Here is a 22982-nt window from a genome sequence, read left to right as displayed (position 1 = left end):
GGGTCCAACTTTCTTTTGCATGTTTCCTCAACATCATCTGTTGATGAGACTTGTGTTAGATTTTTTTAAATGCCTTGAAATGAGCTTGTGAGATCATTGAAGGATGTTTTTCACACTAAAATTTAATATTTTCTTAGTTACCGATAATTGATAGATTTTCAAGTTTTATAGGTATGATGCATTTTTTAAATATAATTTTTAAGTGATAGTTCAGCCCTTTTGTTGTTTGTGGGGTTTTCACATCAAAAGAAGTTTTAAATCAAACTTCTATGGTATATTAAAATTAAATGTTTATGTAAGGCAGTCTCCAATTGATTCTGTATTTTTTCCAAATGCTAAATTTATAATATATTAAAATGATATATGAGCTAAATCTCTAAGAAGTGTATTCTAACCCAAAATAAGTGATACAGAAATGTCACATACTTTTTCCTGTCCTTTTTTGCTTATAGGGAAGCAGCACGAGAGTGTCGCAGAAAGAAGAAAGAATATGTGAAATGTTTAGAAAACAGAGTGGCAGTACTTGAAAACCAAAACAAGACACTGATTGAGGAGCTAAAAGCACTTAAGGACCTTTACTGCCACAAATCAGATTAGTTTGGGATTTAAATTTCACCGGTATGGTGGAAAAAGAACTGACTTGGCCACAAGCAGAAAGACAAAATAAACATTTTATTTTCTAAACATGTCTTTTTTTCTATGCGCAAAACTGCCTGAAAGCAACTACAGAATTTCATTCATTTGTGCTTTTGCATTAAACTGTGAATGTTCCAACACCTGCCTCCACTTCTCCCTTCAAGAAGTTTTCAGCGCCAGGAATCATGAAGAGACTTCAACATTTCATCCCCCACCCTCCTCAAGAACTAATAATTGGTTTACTTGTAAAATCATGGGGGAAATGAGGAAAGAAAATCTTTTAAAAAATATTCCAAGGTTAGTGCTGAGCGCACTGATTGCCTTAGGGACAGAATCACCCCAGCCTCTTGCGCTGGAGTGATGTGTGGGCCGCATGCATAAAGTAAGTAAGGTGCAATGAAGAAGTGTGATTGCCAAATTGACATGTTTTCACATTTTCATTGTGAATTATGTAAAATCATTAAAAGGCTTATCCCCTAAAAAAATTCTAGTATGGTGTTGAAGAAATTAAGAATGAATTTGGAGTGCTTTCTATGTATATTCTCTTCAATACTGAAAACTTGTCCTTGATTCTTAAAAACATTCTGTATTAACTACAGCTCTTCCATAGGGCAGTTGTTGCTTCTTAATTCAGTTCTGTATGTGTTCAATGTTTTTGAATACATTAAAAGAAGTAACAAACTGAATGAAAAAAGCATGGTATTTTAAGTTAAAATGAAGTAAATATAAGTACAAAGCTTGTTTTAGTTAGTATTAAATTCTTAGTGAAAAGATGCTCTTTACTCAAACCAGCCCTCTGAGTTATATGACAAGGTTTTTAAATAAATGTTTTTGTCATCGCCTCCAAAAATATTTATATTGTCAATCATTTACTTTAAAAAATTTCTAATTAAACGGTTCCCATTTGCACTTACATTATACCACCAACAGGAAAGCCTTCAAGATTAAGTAAAGCAAAGTGATATGTAATATATTTGTTTATAAAATGTTATGTTGTAGAAAACTACTTATTTTAAATTTTTTCCATATTAACACATTTTAACAGTATCTCTAGTGAATTTTTTAATGGAGAAGTTGTAAGGTATAGCTCTAAAAAGTACACTATTACATGTGGCGAGGAAAGTCATTTTCTTCAGACATATTTGAATGACTGCTGTACTACAATATTTCGAGTATCATTCTCGGAAGCATTTGTTTTCCTCTAAAAAGGATAATTGTGCTTTAGGCTTCCAATATGCTATATAGTCTTCGTCATTCTATAAAGGAGATACATTTTTTAACTCCTAATTATAACAGCCTGTGTTTGTATGTATCATACATTGTTTTCATTACTACTTGTTATTAATTAATCATTTTATTCACTAAGCCTGATAAATCTAAAAGTTATCATTTAAGAGAAAATAAGACTAGAAAAGACTAAGGTGGATTTTAAAAATTAGAGATTGACATAATGTTAGATATAATTTTTCACTTGAGAAGATTATTTCTTTTAGAAAAGAGTCTAGAAAATTAATGTTTTATATTTAGTCATGGTTATTTTTTAAAGTTGTTAATGTGTTAAAATATGCAAGTGGATGTTAATTATTGGGTCCATTTTAAAAAGTAAGATTTTAAATTAATATTTGTAAATGGTATATTTTTGTTTATAACAAACCATTGTCTTTTTTCAAGGATAAACAGAGTTTATGAAGGAGCGTCATTCTAAGAATTGAGTGGTGTAGTATATTTGGACAATGCGTCAGGTTCTCAAGAAGGCTTTCAAACGACTGTATCGTTTGATGTTTATCCTGCTGAGCTAACGGGGAAAGTTATAGCATAAAAGTTATTTGTATAGTAGCACACTTATGTCATTTTCCAAAACTGGTTTAACAGAAACTGAGCAAAATCACAAATTGATTCACCAACTAGAATTCTTTCATAATGAGTCGAAATGTCAAAGTGAACATTTTGAATGTCATAAAGCTTTATAAATGAAAATTGCCTAGTATTTAGTAAGTTGTAAACTAAAGTTAAATGTTTTTTCAAAAGTTGGGACTTTCTATCTGATCAGAAAGTCGGTGGTCCTCTTAGTCCCTGATATATCAAGACGCAATCACTTCCGTATTAGCTAGTTGAGTTTGTAAGTTACAAAGATGGAGTCCTTCCTATCTTGAGGATGATTGCACTGGCTTGGTCAGTTACTTAATGGTGGGGTAAGAAATGTATTCTGTTGATAAATCTGTTTCAGAACCTTGGAGAGACTTGAAGATTTCAGTTTATACAGATAGAAATTAAGAATCTTTTGTGCAGACTTTTTTTTTTAAACAACCATTGGGGGAAAGGTGTTTTTAAGCATGCAACTTTGAGAATTTTTATTATGAAAATGACAATTAAAAAATCTTGTAGCCAAGAACATATGTGGCCACATTACCAGTAATGTTTTTTTCTCTTCGTATTGGCCAAAAGGGAATGAAAATGTCATCATAGGAATCTGTACATAGCTATTGATTTGGCTAGAAAATAGTTTGGTATCACTTTGCAAATATAGGGCCATGTGGCACTTTTATCTATAGAACAGATTAACTAATGAAAAATGAAGTGGGAGGGGTTTATTTTTGATATTACTGTTAGTTTTCAAGCTTTGATAGTGTTTAACTGAAAAGTGGTTTAGAAAGGGCTAGATCCAATGTGTTCACATTGTTTAAAAAAATTGCTATCAGATGTAACTTGACGTTCATTCTTTTTCAAACTCAAGTACCATGTTGGCAACCATAATACTGTCATAGGTGCTGTTCATTTAGATATTTTGGGGGGGTGGCATTTGTATAATATATGTGTACATATATATATATACATACATACAGTATATAATCTCTGAAGCTCTGAGAGCTTTTAAGTCAGGAATGCTGAGTATTATAGTATATTGAGGTCAGATGAATTTTTACATTTTTGCGTGTTCTATTGCATATCTTTTTGTAGTTTCTTAGACTGCATTACTCCAGCACTCATGATTGATTTTTTTGTCCTCTAATTTTCTTCCAAGTATTTCTTTTCATTTTTTTTGTTTGATACTTTTAAATATGTTATTAGTCACTTGAAAACTTTCCTCTACCCCCCAAAGTATTTGGTTTATATGCTTTGTCTCTGGCAGCTATAACAGTGGTAAGAACACTTTAAAGATAGCTTCTAAAAGGTACCACTGCTGTTTCAAAAAATCATCCTAGGGGAGGATCTGGGTGTTTTCATTTGAGCAGGGATTTTGTCAGAAAATGTGTTTGTGTGGTAGGTCGGCAGCAGTGCTTGTACGGGAAAGCACAATACCAGCCAGGCAGGTTGTCCAGCCAGAAGCCATGTGGCTGAAGGTCATCTCTGTCTCTCAGGCTGAATCTCTATCATCATTTCAACCATTTGGGTGACATGTGGAATCGTACAAAGGCTTAGGGAGAAAAAGCAAGTTTGTTTAAATCAGGATGCATTTGCTTACTTGAAGTGACTTCCATTTAGATTTCTTTTCACTTTTAATATGTTTTAAATTCTATGATTAGCTACAGTCAGCATAAATTGGTCTTTATTTTCAAGATCAAAGAGGCTGCTTCATTTTGCAGGAGTAAATAAAGCTTATGTCTTAAAGTTAAGATTTTTTAATTAAAGTGTGTTTTAGAAACAGTGATTATATACCTTTTCAGTTATTTTTCAAGAGGCTTTATTTTATTGTCTTTGTAGCCCTGAGAACTATTGGTGTATTGTGTCCCATTGACTTAATACAAAAGTTGTGTATTTATTTGGATTATATTTACATTATATTCTTTGTAAATGTTTGGTGTAACTTGCACTTTTAAAAATGACCCAGTTCGGGTATTAGCAACTTGAGAAATTCCCTCATCAATTCATTGTCAACTTAGTCTTTCTCCTTTCTTTAAGTAACTGGACATTTTTTAATGTAAACTTTTCAATGAATCAGGAAATTAGATTTGACTAGCCCAATTAAATAGAAGAGGAGTCCAAATCCTTATTCTTTTTTCATTATGGATAAAGATAGGGAAAAAAGCAACTCAAGTAAATAAATATTTACAATTTTAAATAGACTCTTATCCTCGCCCCAACAATAGTACTGTCTGCAGGATGCCAAGATATCCATGGATTTGTCTAGAATGGTAAAAGATTTTTCAAGGCAGTTTAGTACTGCCATAATGGAGACTTGCATGTAATCACTTGACTGAATTCATTTCACCTAAAATTGGCCTTGTTAACATACGAGACACGCTGCTTAGTTCTGACTGACTGCAGATGAGGAGGGAGAAAGTGCAGTGTGCTGCCTGTAGGTGGAGAGCGGTGGGGTACATTTGCTCACTCGGTTGTACAAAGCACAACTAGAACCTGCGAGTGGCTTTCATACATCTTGAGTACTTTAATGTTGATACATTGACTTTTTTTAAGTTGACTGCATAGTCGCTGTATGTTCTAGGAACTGGTTTCCTTGACTTTCTAGAATCAATGGCTAGGAGAGGCACTGATCCCTGAGGGGTCGAACATATCGTGAAGCTGAGTCAGTATGGAAGAATTTCAAATAAATCAAACAGGGTGCTGAAGTTCCATCTGTCTCGCATGCTTATGATAAGTTCTTGCTGATTAGTGAATGTAGCTTAAGCCTTTGTACGTGTCCTCAGGGGGGCAGGCAAACTTTTAAGAGGGACCAGATAATATTTGAATGGAAGGATTATATTTCAGGTGTTTTAGCTTGAAATTTATTTTTTAAAAAAATAAAATAGAAAAAAAAAATAGAACAAAGCCTGCGAAGCAAAATTGATACCACAGAACAGGCAGAGTTGTTGAGCACAGGGAGAAAATACCGACCCATCTGCGTTCTGGTACTGTGGCTGCAGGTCCTAGCTTGGTGTAACGGGGTACGTTAATTGTCACCAGCAAGAAAAAGGAAAACAGTCTTTAGGAAATGTCTTTAGAGAAGGTCAAGCAGTAGGAAATTCAAATTGTACCTACTGTTACACAGGCATTATTTGTTACTTGCCTACAGAAGTATAGCATTTCTAAGCTTCTGTCTGAGAAGCATCTCGGAGATGTGAAAGTAAATCTGAAATAGTTGCAACATTGGTAGGGAAGGAAAAAATCCCTGCAGATAACAATCTTACGTTAATTGGCCAAGTGAAATGATCTAGCATTGTGTTTGGGAGGTTTTATTTTCTTACGTTATTAAAATTGAATTGGTAAATGCTTTATAGACGTATTTTTATCCAGACGCCACTCCAATTTGTGTATGTAATAAGTAATAAAATTATTTATATTAAAAGTGGGAAATAATTTGTCGACATTTTTCTGTGATTAGATTTATTGGGGGTGGTAGGGAGAGTGCTTGTTAGCAGTTTTCCGTGTCGAGTTGTCTCTGACTGATCTGTCCACACGTCACTTGTCATCCCCACCCCAAAAAGGAGTTATTTCTGACCTAGGAGTATCACTTGAAACTTTTTAGAAACAATAATCAGGGAAGTTTCTAGAGAAAGAGGTGTTTGCTTTTTTTTGTTTTCTCTTGAGGATTGGGGTAACGAATACCTCCCCCAAAATTATCAGCACAAAACAGGGTATTGATTTTTAACTCTGATGTTGCTATTAGAGTTGAATACTAAATAAAGAACTATAATAAGGAATATACATTTCTAATAAAATTTCGTACATTCTAGAAGCATCCCTGTTTTAATTTTTTTACCTAAATCTTTTTGTGCTTCACCCGTGTAAAGAAAAAAAAAATGTACTGAGTTCTAAAGCATTTTATTAACACTATGTACATACTAGCTGCTTTGTGTTCAGAATGGTAGCATTGCTTTGTATATTAAAGTGATCCTTGTGAATTTGTGAAATATTGTCATAAAGTGCTTTTTCTTACTGTAATCTTTGTGGTAAAAACTGTCATAATGCCCTTTTACACACATTTACGTGCAGTCACATAAACATGCTTTTAAAGACTGTTGTCTCATTTTTGGGGGTGGGATCTCTGTATTTTGCTTTTCGCTGGTAACATTAAGCTATATTTTCTTGGACTTAACATTTATTAAATGAGCAAAGTTACGTTAGAATATATCACAGGCTTGTGTTGCACATCAACAGAAAACTAATTCAAGCAGCAAGAACACATCTTCAGTTAATTTTATTGTCTTCCTAATTTTTAGTGCAAGATTTCCTTGTTCAGGGAGATTGAACAGTGCCTTCTTGAAGACTTGGAGATGTTACCACCCTGTTGAAAACCTGACCAGCTATCTCCAATGTGCATGTTTGCATTGGAAGAACAATAAGAATAGATACCTTCTCAGGTTCCCTTAAAATGCTGAAGTTTTGTGATCATATAAAAGAAGGGAATGTGGTTATAATCTCTTTGCTTGAAACAAAAGACTCTTACTAATTCATCTTCTGAAAATAACAGTGGATTTTATTCTACAGTACCTGTTACACCAGCTATTGCATTAAAGGAATTACATGATTTTCATTCCTTTTTTCCTTCTACAAGAGTGACCACATAACTTATTATGGAAATAGGCATTTTTGAAGGTGAAAGGGTAATGTTAGTAGGGACAGCAGGCATAAACCAGCATTACCCGGCTTGTCAGCCACATTTAGGTGCTTGGATGAATCTCCAATAAAAGCGTAGGGTTCCTACCTTCTCTTCATGCTTGTCTTTGCAGCCACTTTTTCATTTACAGTTTTAGTCCTGAGCTGCAGACTCACTTGTCATCTGCACTCTGTAAAGCACAGGTCCAGTACAAAACTTAATTTCTCCTCTACATCTGTTCTTCCTTTGGCTTTTTTTTTTTTCCTATAGGTGATGCCACTATTTGCTGCAGGTTAAGCCAAAACTCAGAAAAGCACTTCCTTGATCAATGTTAGCCTTCGTCTCGTGCACTTGAAGCACATTGACTGAACTGGGACTTGGAATTCTAATGGCCTAAGGAGTGAAGAGGAAGGTAAATTTTCAGGAGTTTGAATGCTATTTTCATTTTTTATTGAGGTGCAGTTCACATAACAAAACCCACTTTTAAGCGAACAGTTCACTGGTATTTAGTGCGTTCATGATACACTACCACCACCTGTGTCTAGTTGCAGAACATTTTCATCGTTCCAAAAACCCTGTACCCTTCTTCATTTCTCCCTCCAGCCTCTGGCAACCAGCAGTCTTTCTGTTTGTATAGAATTTACCTATTCTGGGTAATTCATATAAATGGAATCCTTTTGTGTCTGGCTTCTTTCACTTAGTGTCTGAGGTTCTTCCACATTTATCAGTATGTGATTCCTGTTTGTGGCTGAATATTTCATTTCGTACGTGTTGTAAGTGCATTCACCTGTTGATGGACATTTGGATTATTTCCATCTTTTGCCTATTGTGAATAGTGCTGCTAGGAACATTCATGTACAGATATTTGGTCATTCATGTATCATTTGGAGAAATGACTGCTCCAGTCCTCGGCTAATTTTTAACAATTTTTTTTGTTCAGTTTGTGTTCTGTATATATTCTGGATAGTAGACCTTTCCCAGATAAAAATGGTTTGCAAATGTTTCCTCCCGTTCTCCAAGTTTTCTTTCACTTTTGTGATAACGTCTTCATTTGAACTCAGTTTTTAAAGTACGTTTAATGTACATGTAATGTACATTTAAGATAATGTACATTTGGAAAAAACTAAAAGACAAATGCACAAACACCAAAACGTTTATGTATCCTTCCAGTGCAAATCGACATGCAGGGTGGGGCAAAAGCAGGTTTATAGTAGTTTGGATGGGAAATAATACAGTAATAAGTAACAATATAAGAGCAAACTGATGTATTCACAACTGTAAACCTACTTTTGCCCCGCCCTGTAAATATGCAAATGTAATGGAGATCCTCCTCCCACCCCCCTTTTTACATAAATGGTACTTTTTTTCACTGAATGTGTCAGCAATAGGTCCATTTCAGTATATATATATATATATATATATGTACATATATCTGTCTATTAACAGGTATGTAGTATCCCATTGTATAAAATAACCAGTAACCTCTTTTGTGGACATGTAGGTTGCTTAAAACTTTTGACTGTTAGATATACATGTTAGAGCTACATATATGAGAAGTGGAAACTATGGGTTTTTTCATATTTGGAAGTTGTTTCTTAAATATTAAGAATCTGCTAAATCAATAAAAATATGTTGGTTTTCTTTTATGTCAAACTTCAGCGTTTTTTTTGGTGGAGATGGTTTTTTTTTTTTGCTTTTGTTTTTTTGAGGAAGTCAAGTCAGAAGCAGCAGAGCCAGGCTTCACGAGGTGATGACGTGGGTGGACCTTCCTGTTCCCACCTCTGTTACACTGTTTTCCTGTTCATCTTCCTCAGAAACAGTCCTCACCAAGGGGACAATTTTTCAGTATGCTGTCTATTCTAGTGTTACATTTTAACCCTTCCCAGGTAGTTGAGAAACAAAAGCATAACAAAATTTAACAGTGGAATGAAACTTTGGAGCTTACAAATCCTTATTTTTTAAAGTGACATTAAAAAAAAAAAGAACTGAGGACCACCCTGATTTTGTGCAATTTCTCAGAGGACCCAAGCCTCCAGTTTCCCAGAGCGGGACTCTACTCACGGCCACGTCTTGCCTCCTTCTTGTTAAAGAACTTTATGAAGTGCTACTTCTGTCTAGGTGGGGGTTCCGGGGAGCAGAATGATGACTGTTTCTCTGACCCTAAAGTAAATCACATACCTGTTTCACAGAGTGGTATGTCAGGCCCTATCTAGGACCGCTTACCAACACTAGAATGTTCAAGAGTGGTTTTTGCCCCGGCCGGCTGGTGTGGCTGACAAGTGCCGTCCATACACCAGAAGGGCTGCCAGTTCCATCCCTGGTCAGAGTACACACCTAGGTTGTGGGTTTGGTCCCCTGTTGGGGCAGGTACAGGAGGCAGCTAATGGATGTTTCTCTCTTTCTCTCCCTCTCTCTAAAATCAATAAATGTATCCTCAGGTAATGATGTTTTTAAAAAGTGGTTTTTAAAGGACTGCAAGCCCTGGCCAGTGTGGCTCAGTTAGTTAGGAATGTCGTCCCACATACCAGAAAGGTTGCAGGTTTGATTCCCAGTCAGGGCACATAGCCAGGCTGCGGGTTTGGTCCCCAATCAGGAAGCATATAAGAAGTCAACTGACCAATGTTTCTCTCTCATACCGATGTATCTGTCTCTCTGTCTCTTTTCCTCTCTCTAAAAGCAATGAAAAAAAATGTCCTCAGGTGAGGATAAATAAACAAATGCACTTCCAAACTATTTTCTTGGTCTAAAAATTGACAGGAAATACTTCTACCTTTCAAACACCATAAACTGGCAACCTGATAATTTGATAACCCTGATGAGGTACTTATACCTTACCTTGGTCAAGGGAAAATAAAGCACAGAAATTAGGCAATTTAATAAGACAACTCATCTGAAAAGGAATCTATTTTTCATGAGTAAATGTTTCTTGAAGTCCCTTTATGAAGAGGGTACCGTAGTAACACTTGAGTATAAAATACGAGGTGCAGTTCTTGTCTTCAGGGAGCATAAACTGTATTCGGTAAGATAAAACATTCCAGACAATGTTGTTTTTCTGCCCTGGGTTCTCAACTGAGTGTTCCGTTAATTTGGATCAAGTATTTTCATCTATTAGAATTCTGATCCCTTCACAACAGAACAAATGCTCTGCTAGAAGCTATATGAAGATGCTGCCAGGGCTCCGGGTAGTTCTTTCGTGAACTAGAGGAAGAGGCCCTTAGGAGGTAATCACCTTGGAACACAACAGCGGCATGCGTCAGAGTGGTGGTTCTCAGAACCCGATGTCGTACACACGCTGGCGCATAGCACCTTGGCAACCATATTTAATTTCAGCTGGAAAGAAGGTCACCGAGGCCTACTGGATGACTTCACCCTCTAACAGTTCAAAGAAATAGCAATGTGAGAATCAAGGCTTAGAACAATCAGTGTGGACTAGGTTTCTGTCCTGAATTTGAGGATACAACAAACACACTTAAAATGCACATTTGTGGGCTACATTAATCCCTTTAATGTAAGTGAAAAAGGTCACAACTTTGCTGATTGATACTTATGGTGGACAGTGGCATACTCTAGAGGTATATTCCTCCAACCCCGGCCTTCCCACACATACGCCTTCTGAAGCCCTCATTTCCCCAGCTTCCAGGAGTGGTGGCTGACTGCTGAGTCCCTCTCCTGGTATCATCTTCAGCTCAAAGTTATGCCCCTTGGATCCAATGACTAAGCTACACAAGGTTATAAAGTCCCGCCCCTTGCCTTAATATGGCCCAGCTGCATTCTGAATTCACTGGGGATTTCCTGCCTGCGTCTCAGAACAGTTTTTCCCACTTCCCAAGTTCTACTACTTTTACTCCTTCAGAGACGTGGATCTCAAAAGCAGTCCCATTTAAAATGTCTGCACCCTACCTCCATCTCTGAGTCTTTTCCCCAGCGCAGCTGACCTGTGACAACCTTGCAAACTCAAAGCCAAAAGATCACTTGATTTTCACTTAGACAACCAAACCATTCCTGCTAAATTTTTCTTGCCTTTATTTTCTTCTAGTGGGATAAGGTGGGGGACGGAAAACAACCTTCAATTTGTTCTAGCAACAGTATTCTTAGTTAATGTTTTATGGAAATATAAGACAACCCAATCATTGCTCACTCGGTAGCACATCCAGGCACCTCGAAACTCTCCAGCCCCATCCCACCCCACCCCAAGTCATGGTAGTACCTATCTCCAAAGCTAGAGGCTTCAAACTAAAGGAGCTGAACTCTGATTAATATAATCATTTCTGGTACCCAAATGTGATTGGGCTCTCATTAGTGTTGATGATGTTGCAGGGTGTGTATTGTTTTAAAAGACCTTCCATGTTCATGCACAGTACAGGCATTGTGTGGCTTGGGTAAGCTCTGGGTGTTTGTATTTGTGCATTTATCAGAACTGCATTAAACTGGTGCCTCACAGAATGCTTAGGACTTTTAATTCACCTTTATTAAAATAATTGCGGAAAATATTTTCATATCCAAGATATTCATTCAAAGGTTAAGAGGAAAGAGGTCTTATTTCTGATGTTTTGCAAAGGAAATCTATCTCTAATATCAAATACCATACTCAAGTTACAATATTCGTGTGGTCTAAATTTGTTTAAGCTGTTGTTTAAGTTTGTACATTGTAAAAGGTGGGGGGGGGGCTGTGTTGATGTGTGTGACTTCATAAACTATCAGAGGTAATCATGAAACAATGTAGCAATCACTTAACCCAAAGATCAATATCCTCTAAATGGAATGTGTCTTTATCACTCAGCAAATATTTGGTTTGATATACTAGATACTGGGGAGGCAACAGGGAAAGAGGCAGGGGCACTCCTGGTCCTCATGAAGCTTTGTCTTCTGGGGAATCCAAACACTGAATAAGCACCTACAAGTACAATACGGAAGGAACTTGTACTTGGGGAGCTATCCTCTCATGAAGGGGTGACACTTATTTCATTGTCATCCTGTGTACTACAAGGAGGCAGGGAAGGCCTAAGAAAGAAACACAAAAACATCTGAGAAAAGGGAAAGTGAAGGGCAAAACTACGGCGTTTGGAAGATAGTAACCTATTCACAGCACATGGAGATCCAAGATTTTATACACTTTCAAAAGGATCGTGGAGTAACTAAAACTTTATTTTTACGTATTCCTTTGTTTACATACCTAAAACTGAAATTAGGCCAAAATGCACGACATGAGACCTTAGAAAACTCACATCCCAATCTCAAACAACCGGAAGTACTTAAGACCTGAATGGGCAGACAAAAGATTTCAAGAGCATTAACAGCACAGGGAATGTATGTGAAACCTCCTGTTTTATATTCAGAAATTGAGGGAAACCAGCTGAACATGTATCTCGGAACATATTTAAAATGATTTGGGTAATTCAGCCCCTCCCACTGCTCTGAAGACACCTTACCACCAGCCCTTCACCCTTTCGTCCAAGACAGCTGCGCGCGGAGAGGGGGCAGCGTGGGGCTGCAGACACAGTGCGGACCAGAGCTGCACGCTTCCCTTGCCTGTTGCCTGCGTTTCTGAGTGAGTAACACGTGACTGAAAAGCCACAGCCATGGGGCAAAGTCTGTTGCTGCTTTGTTTTTAAAACTGTGCATTTGCTTTGTCCCTTGAGAAGTTTTGGGTAGACTTTTCGTTCAGTACACCAATTCATTCAATATGGTTAGATTCCCAGGCGAAGACCTTAACGGACACGTTTAATGACAAGATTCCTATAAATTATAGCCAACTATAAGCCCTCCCTCTGGTTTCTCTTCTGTGCTTTGTAAACGTGGACATCTTTTTCAGGATCATAGTGAACTTTGCTCACTGTAAATTGCCTCTCCAGCATCACTAAGAAGTTGTTATCCCGTTCATAACGAATTCGGCAAGCTAAAAGGACCACGGAGTGGCTGCTACACACATGTTCCAGAGTCTGAAGAAGGTCTGTGAATGTTTCTTCTAAATATATGATATCAGCTCCAAGTACCAGGTCAAATTCTCCAGGTGAAAAACTCCCCAAATTCTGTCCCCAAGTCAGCTCCTTAACAACAGCTCTGGGTTGGACATGGAGAGGTAAGTTGGCTTGAACGTTTGATTTAAGAAATTCTAGTGCTACTTTCCGATCCGTGATAGTCACGTGAGCACCTGGAATGTGGGACAGAGAGAAAGTAATGGGCACATCAGTACAACTAACAGGCAATGGGGCCAAGTTCAATGGCAGGTGAGTGTGTCTAAAGACTCCACCTGACACGCAGATCACGCCCTCCACGGATGGCTACAATAGGTCAGAACAATGACCGGTAGCTCTTTCTGCACGGCCTACTAGTAAAAGTGAGCCTTACAAAACGCAGGGCCCCCAAGTGACGACCACCTGAGGCCTCTCACTTCGGCAGGCAGAGCTGGCCCACCCTCCAGAGGTGTCCACCACTGCCCTGCATTCATTAGGTCGCAGTCTCCAAGCCCAGTTCGCCTCAGGGTGGAATGGAATCCAAGCATGAAAATTCTGGGAGCAAATAATTATGAAGATGACAAGATACCAAAAACAGAGAAGGGCTGCTTTCTGGGATTAAAGCTTTAAAAAGAATCAAGGAAGAGATTAATTGGCTCTGAAGAAATCCTAATCCACTTCTCCTCATGCTACAATAAAGCAGCTAATCTCTCTCTGTATATATATATACACACATATGTATATATGATATGTATATATACACACACATATATATGTATATATATACATAATTATTGAAAAATGGTAAGCTTACAAACTACTAGACCGTGGCACACTCTCCCTCTTGAGAGCACGCCCTCACGTTCGTTCCCTGTTCCCCTCTCCTCCCCGCTCAGCCCAGACCGTTCGCCTCACCCGTCTCTCTCCTCACCCTTCTCCTCTCTCCTGAGCTCCAAGGCCCTTCTTCGCTCCTATAACTTGTTTCCTGAGCCTGGAAGCCCAGGTGGCTCATTTCTACTGCCTCTGCAACTTTCTAAAGAAACCTTCCCTTTGTCCAATTTGGAAAAAAAGAAATTCCTAGGTTGCATTCCAGCACTGTAGGTTGAAGTGTGAAATCCTGGCCTCTACAAGCTATGCGTCTGCACGCAGTGTATAAGGTTAACGAGGCAGTACTTAATAGTCTCATTCTTGTGGGTGTTCACTGTGAACAAAAGATCCAGAGTTTTGAACCAATGTATCTGAGAGAGGCTGAACCCTTAAAATGAACCCCGAAAACACTTCATCTCTATCATAATCATGTAATAGGTAGAACGTTACCTCATTTGTGCCCTGTAAATTCTGAAGTTTCAACTGTTGCTCCCTCCCTTCACAAAATGATTTCTCACTTGCCTCTGTCTCCAGTGTGGGATGTTCACGGGCAATCCCCCACAGGCTTGCAGAGCAGCTACAGAAGGCATTTCAGACGCAGCTCCTACTTGACGTTTCTTATCTTGACTTGTCCCATTAGGTCAGGACGGCATGCGGTTCAGTCTGACATTCACAGTCCTGAGTGGGCGACTGCGGAAATGTTCGAGTCGTCAGATGTCACAAGCACAGGCCTCCCGCTTCGTCCGTCCATCCATCGCTAGACAGCGCGTGGCCTGCTGAGCAGAGTTCCCGTGATACGTCCATCTCTCCTGATAACACGCATCGCAGGCAGCCTTCTCCTGGTTTGACTCAGAACTTATCTCAGGATGTCTCGACCGTCCACAGGGCGCTGTGCTCAATACGGAGCCATCGAGTGCTCTGCGTGTCATCTCGGCGTCCACTTCACCAGTGCGCAGGCGCAGACCTCCTCTGCTGCCCCTCTCGGGGATTTCTGAGGCTCCTCCTGCCGGCTCGGTGTTCCAGGAGTCCTCACAGGACCTCGACGGCAGCTGGCCATTCCTCTGTGACACCCATCCCTCAGTTCCGCAAAATGTGAGTGGCCACCACGAGCCACCAGACAAAACCCCCACCCTCGCAGAGCCTGCCTTCCAGGGAGGAGGTAAACAATGGAGGTTTTTAAAAAGAACACCCAGGATGTGAGAGAGATGCCCTTAGGGAAAAAATAAATCAGGACAGACGGACATGAAACGTCAGGAAGCAAGGGAGGCGGGTGTGAAATTTTGGACTGGGTAGAAGGGGACGGCCTCTGGGAGATGAGGGAGGTGAAGGCCTGACGGGAGAGGAAGTACCAGGGTGCACATGGGGGTACATGTGGGGGGCGGATGTCCCTGGCAGGCAGGAGAGCAAGTGCAAAGGCCTACAGGGGAAGGGAAGGAGGGGGCTGGAGGGGCTGAAATGACCGAATGAGGAACAAAGCAGAAGGAGACCAGGTCACAAAAGTAGCGGGAGGTGGGGCAGATCACCCAGGGCCTCTTTGGTCTTAACTTGAAAAGGCTTTGGGTGAAAGAGGAGAAAGGACGAGGCAGCACCAATAGGTAGTTCCGAACAACCACAGGACTGCAAAGTACATCACGGGGAACACGGTCGATGGCATGGCGATAGCTACATAGGGTGTCAGCTGGGGTACTGGAAATAGCGAGGTCAATACTATAAAGTATCAGTTGTCTACCTGCTTAGCTGTATACCCGAAAGCAATACAAAGTAAAATTGAAAGAAAAAAAAAAACAACAAGAGAAGGCTTTGGCTTTTTCTGACTGAGGTGGGAAGCCACTGGAGAGGCTGAGTACAAGTGTGAACGATCTCACTTCGGTGTTAACGGAACTCCCAGCAGCGGGCAGGAAGCAAGCGGAGGAGTGAGGAGGCCACACGATGACCTTGGCGAAGGCCTGCGGTGCACCCCCTTCCTGTTACCACCCCAGACACCCACCACAAGCCATCTCCCCAGCGCAGCACCCACGCGCGGGCCAAGCCCTCTCCCGGGAACCACTCAGTCACCGCTCACTGAATTTGATCACCCAAATGTCCATCCATGTGGCTTCGTTCTGGGGTTTTCTCTGTCGGTTTTGCGGGGAGGTAGTACAGGGGACATCATTTGTGCCCTGTAACTTAGTCTCTTCAAATCACTTTCCTTCCTTTTTTCCTGTGTAATATAGGGAAGAAACAGATCATTGGTTCCACAGTTTCCCATAGTCAGGATTTTGCTGATGGTATCATTTTGTATGTTCTTATGTCCTTTGTATCTCCTGTAAATTTTTTTGATTGGAGTTGAATTTGTTGAACACGAAATTTCAGAGGTGGTGGCGTGTTCTTCCTCAAGAGGTACCTTAGGCTCTACTTTTGTGATGTGAGCAGCCCAGATCCTTAATTCATTAGATTCCTTTTGCATTGTTTGCTAAGAAACTGATAAAGAAAAGCTTCTTCCCCTGCCTGGTGAGGCTCAGTGGATTGAGTGCCGGTCTGCACACCAAAGGGTCGCTGGTTTGATTCGAGGTCAGGGTACATGCCTGGGTTGTGGGCCAGGTCCCCAGGATGGGGTGTGTGAGAGGCAACCACACATTGATGTTTCTCTCCCTCTCTTTCTCCTTCCCTTCCCCTCTCTCTAAAAACAAATAAAGAAAATCTTTTTAAAAATGCTCCTTTCAATGGCTGTTTATTCATTGTGTATGGGAACTGTTTTAATAAGAAAGGAAGAATAACTGCTGCTCCTCCCTTCTCTTTTATAAACCAGATTTCAAAATAAAGAGTTGGTTTCTAAGCATCCTCCAAAGACAACTGTTTCCGTTCTATTGTAGTTGTTGCATCATGAACTCATGGGTTACACAGTTTTGATGGACCTTAAGTCCACTGCCATTGTTGTTATCGATGTCCACACTGTCCTGTCTCTTGCCGGTAGACTTTTGACCCAACCCCATGTCATCCTCAATAGCTTTCTTACTATCTGGTATAACAAGATATTCCAGGGTTCTCTTACTCATGTCCTGCCACAGACCTAGAATCAGCCACTTAATAAAGTTTTTAATTTTTTTTTATAGATGGGAGAAATACCGGCAAGTTTGCATGCGTGGTGATGGGGATGATCGGGCGGAGAGTGGGGGGCATGACGACAGAGAGAGAACCTCTGGAGCAGAAGCAGAGACGCTGGGGCCAGCCACAGCTGGGGCAGAGGCAGTGCCGGGAGGCTCCAGCAGCTGTCCTCTGACTGCCTCGATCTTCTGCGTGAAAGAAGAGTCAACATCCTCAGCGAAGAGTGAGGATGGAGGAAGGAGGACTGTGGGCTTGCAGTGGCAGGAGAGGCAGGAGAGTGACTGCTCAGCAGCATTAGCCCCGCTGAGGCTCCGGATTACAAACTGAAAATGAGACCGGCAGCCACGAGTCTCCTCCCGCCCCGTCCAGTTGCCCAGGTCTGTGCCCGGCACAAGTGGAGAGCTGCACTTAACCTCGTTTTCAGCCCGGTGAGGACGATGGAGCAAGGCAGGGCAGGGTGTTGACGGCAGGTGAACACAGTGGTAAGGATGAAGATAAAATTACTGCCCGCGATGATGCTGGAGGAGGAGGGAAGGGAGGCGATAATTCGGTTCATACAAGACTAAGGGACACCGACCCAGGAAGGCCACATAGCCTGCTCTCACTCTTTTGGTAATGGAAGAAGAATGTGTAAACGTTTGTCCCCGCTTTTGGTTTTTCATTTTCTAAGTAATGACTTAATTTATTCAACTATTCAGGCACTTACTGCGTGCTAGAGATACAGAGAAGAGCAAGGCAAACCTTGCTCGCTAGGAACTCAGCCTCATGAGGGACAGAGACATAAACACATTGCGATAAGATGTGTGAAGTGAAAACAGGAACCGGTGTGCAGAGGCCACACTCCTCAGGAGCAGGGAGAAACAGATACACATGACAACTGCCCAGGCGGTGACGGGACCGTGCTGGGACAGAGGTGGGGAGTGTACCAGCACAGAGGGGAAAGGAACTAAGGCAGCGATTACTTCTGCTCTGGGGCAGGAAAGAACTCCACGAGGTGACAGGGAAGCTGGGCAGGAGCACACACCTCCCAACCGTGAGAAGGCTGTCTGCCGCTCTGGCCGCTCCCGCAGGCTCCCAAGACTTTCGGTGGTGACAGCTCACCAGTCCCTGGCTCAGTGACAGTCTGGAGAGCCTTATCCTGACTTTCCCAACCGCACACATCCACATTTCTGGACCAGAAACAGAAACACTCAGAGAGGCAAGCAATACTAGTTGAGCATTTACTCTGTGTCCATCGGTGAGCTAGCAGATTTCTACACGCATCTCATTTGATCCTCGGCGTGGAATGAATGAGGTTGCTTCCCCCTTATACCAGAAAATTGCAGTTTAGAAGTTAAGCAACTTGCCCAAGGACACACAGCTAGTAGAAGTTAAAAGAGGTTTCAGAACCAAGTATAATCCTAACCCTAAGCGCTACATTACCGCGTTGCTACGCCAGCCGGCCTGCCGGCAGCCTTCTGCAGGACGCCCTTGTTGCCGGGGGGGGGGGGGGGGGGGGGGGGGGGGGGGGGGGGGGGGGGGGGGGGGGGGGGCCTCACTTCCTGTCCCAGTTAACTCTTCCCTTAACAGCAGAGGGAGGTGAGCATCGTGGAAAGAGGAGACCCTGGGCTGCTGTGTCTGACAGGCCTGGTTTGAGTCTCTGGGCTCCGATGACCAGGACCTCAGAGAAGCTTCATCCCCCAGCACCCCAGTTCCATTTGAAAATGAAAATGGGAAATAATGCCTAGCATGCACATAAGGGGAACCTCAGGAGAACAAATGGCAGCAAAGCAGCAAGGACCTTACTGGTGGCAAAGGGCTGTGTCCACAGACAGAAACCTAAATCAGTTCATTCGCACTTTTAACCACCACCCCTGCCACGCACCCCATTGGGTTTCGGAAAGTGGAACGTCAACAGGGAAAGGAATGCTGGGAAAGAACGGAGTTAGGAGAGGGCATAAATAAGCTGGGAGTCAGCGTTACCCTCACCTGGGGCCTGGTTAGAAATGCAGACTCTCATTTCTTCGGAACCAAAAACTGCCTTTTAACAAGGGCCCCAGGGACAGCACTGAAGTGGGCATGCTCCACACGGAATCTTAGAAGCTGGTCTGTCCCGTCAGAGCCTAACTCAGATGTACGGACCAGAGACTGTAGGGAGGAGTCCATAAGAAGCCATCTAATACTAATGTGACTTAAAAATACTCTAGGCCTACATTAAGGTCTGTATGCCAAACAAAAAAGAAAATGACAAACCTTGATATTCATCAGCTTGGAACTGTATACTGGTACAATTTTTTAATATAAGATGCCACTACAAACTGACGCAGGGCCGACCCTTCCTCAAAGGCAAAAAGCAGTTTCCTGAGCGACGAAGGGGAGAGCTATCTGCTCTCCGGCCCCGCGGGGTTAGAGGCGACAGTGTATGGGAAAGCACCTGAACTGTGAAGACAAACAAGCAAAAAACTATGTACATGAATAAGAGACTTCTCTTTGAACTTAAAGTCACCTTCAGATCACATTATCAGCAGCATAAAATAGAAGGGGGAAAAGCAAAGGCCCATGAAAAGTATAAGAAGTATAAGTATAAAGATAAAGAGTGAGAGAAGTTAGCCTTACTGGAGTTCAGAGCACCAGCAGTTGGCCCGTAATAACGTCATAAGTACAGGGGAAAGGAAAACAACCGAACCAGAGAGTGAATGAACAATGGGCTTCACACCGAGAAAGCAGCGAACGCACCTCTCCGCAAGCTCCACTCACAGAGCCGTGAGCCAGCGAGTCACACTCACCCAGCAGGGCGGCCACTATGCCCACCAGCCCCGTGCCGGCACCCAGCTCCACAGCAGAGCGGCCCCTGAGCTCCACAGCTCCCATCTCCAGGTACGTGGAAAGAACGACAGCCTACGTCAAAACACAGGGGGGTTATGAGGAAGGTCAGCACTGCTCCAGGTCAAGGCTGAAAGGTCTCGAGTAGGCTCTGCACTGGCAAGAAGACATCACACTCCCCCTCCCACCGCACGGTTCGAGTCCCGGTTGGACAGCACACACAGCAGCTCAGGGGCTGCTGGGAAGCAGCTCCCACTGCAAGCCCAGGCAAGGTACCCCACAGGACAGGTGCGGCAGGTCCCACCGAAGGCTCTAATGGGCACGGGCGCTAGAGGTCAACGACACTGCCCATACAAGATAGGGTGCTGCTGAACCTGGGAAGATCAAAGTCTTAATGTGTCACTGCTTTACACTTGAGGCTTACAGTGCTCCTCTGACAGAGCTGGCGGGAACAGTCTCTGTCGTTTTTCTTAAGGGGACATCTAGTTCCCAAACTAAGCTCAAATCAGCAAGGCCACAATGTTCCCCCAAGGGGAAAAGCACAGCAGCAGCCAAGACTCCTGGAGCTGCATTCCTCCCCCCACAAACTCCCCACCCCCCGCCCACTCCTGCATCCCTGATGGGCATCGCCCCACGGGAGCCCTCGCCGTGTACTATTGGGCAACAAAAGGTACAGTTCTGGATACTTGTGTGTGAGTTCGCATTTGTGTACTAGTCTACAGAAGCATTGTATACTGTTAACATGATTTTAAAATATAGTTTGTTTCCATGGCCACATGCTATTCGTATAATTAGCACTTCCTCTTCTCAGTGGGCATTTAAGAGACTCACCTATTCTTCACTATTATGTACCTTTATTGCTTGGTCTAGGATCATTTTCGTGGAGTTAGACTACACTCCTTGAGGTATTCCTGGGTTAGAATACATTTTTTTATTCCTAAACATTTTTTCTCATTTCCCTAATACAACGCAAAGACTGTGAAACTGTATCTACACCGAGCATTTAGCCAATGTCAGGTGAGCTCCCTCTGAAGCCCAGGTGCGGCTCCAGACCCGAGAGCCAGCCACTGTCCCAGGCAGCTGACAACAGTGCTGGAGAGGAAGCAGCGAAAAAGCAAACACAGTACCATTTTGTGCCGATGACAACTATGGGAAACTTAAAGAAACACAAGATTGTCACTACAGGCTTTGTCACTTTACAGTATTCTTTGTGCAATATTTTAATTTCCCTCAACTTTCCTTCACTCACCCTAAAGGCAACCTATTTCGGGGAAGATGGGCAGGAGAATGACTCTGATGTGTAGAAGTTCTTTTGGAGTGGTTGGGGTGATAGAAATACTTTAAAATGTAATATGGGTGCACCACTCTGAATTCACTTTTAAAAAATCACTTCATTGTACATGTTAGGTGAAGTGTACAGTATGTGAATCATATCTCAATAAGGCTGTTCTTTTACTTTTAAAAATAAAGACCACTCTTATAATCAATTGCAGGCATTTTCAGAGGCCTCCCAGGATTTGCTTACCGCGTCCCAAACCACGGCTGCGACTCCCAGTTGCCTCCAGTCCTGCCGGATCTGGATCGTGTGGTTTGCAAAGGAGAACGTGGCCAGAGGCTTGTGGAATTTCTGCAGCCCCACTCCCGAGGTCTCCTCATAGGGCACCAGGGCCATTTCCACTGCGCCAGCTCTCTGCTCCCTTAAACCTGTTGGGCAAAAAGAATCCTGCGTGTTCTGGCCAGAAAATGCATTATCTCTTAAGTGGCCCCACATGCTTTTTAAAGGGTTAGGGTTTCAAAATAATCATCAGAGGTGGGGGAAGCTTTTCCCTAATTCCTTTTACAGTGTTCCCCCTCCCAGTCTTCTGGGACATGAGATTTGGCTCTGAATCCATGCCAAAGGATGTCTTTGGGCAAAAGCATCCAGAACGGTACAACTCCTGCAAGATGATGGTCTACGCACTTCGCTGTTAGGACTCCGGGCGGCCCTGAGGGGGAGCGAGACAGCTGTGCAGCCCAGGACTAGGGAGACAGCAGCGCTCTCTGAACGGCCCAGGCCTGCGCTGACTGCAGCTGGATCTCGCCGCAGTCGGCAGGGTATTTTTGGTTGGGAATTTGGTTTGGGTTTTGGTCTTGCCTCCACTCTCCCCTAAGCAGTGCGTTCACTGGTGACAACCATGGACCCGCACCTGCATGTAGACTGTTACCGGCTTCACGATCCTACTTTCTGAGCCCTGCTGTGTGTGAACGGTGGACGCAGTTCCATCTCCTCGAGAGTGGAAGTGAAAGCCACTCGTGGCTACCAAGTCGCTCGCGGGGAGCACGCGGCCCGGGTCCTGAACGGACTCGGGGGTCCGCGGCTAGGAGGCCTCCCCGGAGTCCCCCAAACCTGCCACTACCCACCCCTCTAAAGCACCAACAGGTGCGCACTCCCTCCCTTCCCGAGAGCCCCAGCGCTCCGGGAACCGGCGAAGGTGGAGACGGGAGACGGGGGCGAGGCCCACAGGAGCCTTTGCGACCCCTGGCCGACCCGGACGCCCACCCACTCCCGGAATTCTGAGAGCTGCCTGGAGGAGGGCCGAGGGGGCGCCCAGGCCGCCCCAGAAGCGGGCCCGCAGCGCACTGGCGCGGAGGCGCGGCCCCTCGGTTACTTACGGCTCGCGGGGCAGGCCGGCGTGGTGTGCGCCGCGTTTTCCGGGCCGAGGCTGGATGCAAGTCGACCGGCCTTAAAGGGTAGGAGAGCCGGGAGCTGGGCCTGGCGGGGCTGTGCGGGCCGGCGGCGGCGGAGGAGGGAGGCCCCAAGTTCGGCGTTTCCGGTTTCCTCCCTTCCCAGCCTTCCCGGCAGGTGCCTGGCGCTCGCTGGGGGGCGCGAGGCCGAAGCGTGTGCCACGAGGGGCCGGGAGGGGAGCCGTTACGCGGGGTGCGGGGTGGTTAGCCCTTACCCCAGTGGGTCCACAGGGTATTCGGGCTCCCAAGTCAGTTCTCCCAAGGCCGAGGGCAGCACTGGCTGCAGATCGAGGTGCGGAATAGCGGGCGGGTGGGTAGAGGGCTTGGGGGCACTCTGGCGACTGGTGAGAAGGAAGCCACCAACCTGCCCCTGGCTACGC

At 43.3% G+C, this 22982-nt stretch overlaps 2 protein-coding genes across 13 annotated transcripts in view; one reads left to right on the top strand and one right to left on the bottom strand.

Moving 5' to 3' along the window:
- CREB1 (cAMP responsive element binding protein 1) overlaps positions 1 to 7014 on the top strand; it is a 58329-nt gene extending 51315 nt beyond the window's left edge. For all 9 annotated transcript variants that reach the window (XM_036022974.1, XM_036022971.1, XM_036022973.1 and 6 more), the window contains one exon: positions 453 to 7014. In XM_036022974.1, the coding sequence (XP_035878867.1) occupies positions 453 to 597 (145 nt within the window). In that variant the 3' untranslated portion in view covers positions 598 to 7014. The remainder of the gene's footprint in view (positions 1 to 452) is intronic.
- The window catches only part of METTL21A (methyltransferase like 21A), a 53259-nt gene extending 30596 nt beyond the window's left edge, over positions 1 to 22663 (bottom strand). The window contains exons 1-4 of one of the 4 annotated variants that reach the window (XM_028510332.2): positions 22531 to 22655; positions 21404 to 21582; positions 19842 to 19953; positions 10299 to 13322 (exon numbers count right to left, since the gene is read on the bottom strand). In XM_028510332.2, the coding sequence (XP_028366133.1) occupies positions 12925 to 13322; positions 19842 to 19953; positions 21404 to 21550 (657 nt within the window). In that variant the 5' untranslated portion in view covers positions 21551 to 21582; positions 22531 to 22655 and the 3' untranslated portion in view covers positions 10299 to 12924. Of the gene's footprint in view, positions 1 to 10298; positions 13323 to 16054; positions 16535 to 19841; positions 19954 to 21403; positions 21583 to 22530 lie in introns of those variants that run through there. The other 3 variants (XM_036022978.1, XM_036022979.1, XM_036022977.1) reach the window with 3 other exon arrangements.
- Between the last annotated feature and the right edge of the window lie 319 nt (positions 22664 to 22982).

The sequence above is a fragment of the Phyllostomus discolor genome, chromosome 4, assembly GCF_004126475.2.
Source record: "Phyllostomus discolor isolate MPI-MPIP mPhyDis1 chromosome 4, mPhyDis1.pri.v3, whole genome shotgun sequence".
Classification (NCBI taxonomy): Eukaryota; Metazoa; Chordata; class Mammalia; order Chiroptera; family Phyllostomidae; genus Phyllostomus; species Phyllostomus discolor.
Note: the sequence above shows the minus strand (reverse complement) of the source record. Positions and strands in the feature narration are given on the sequence as shown.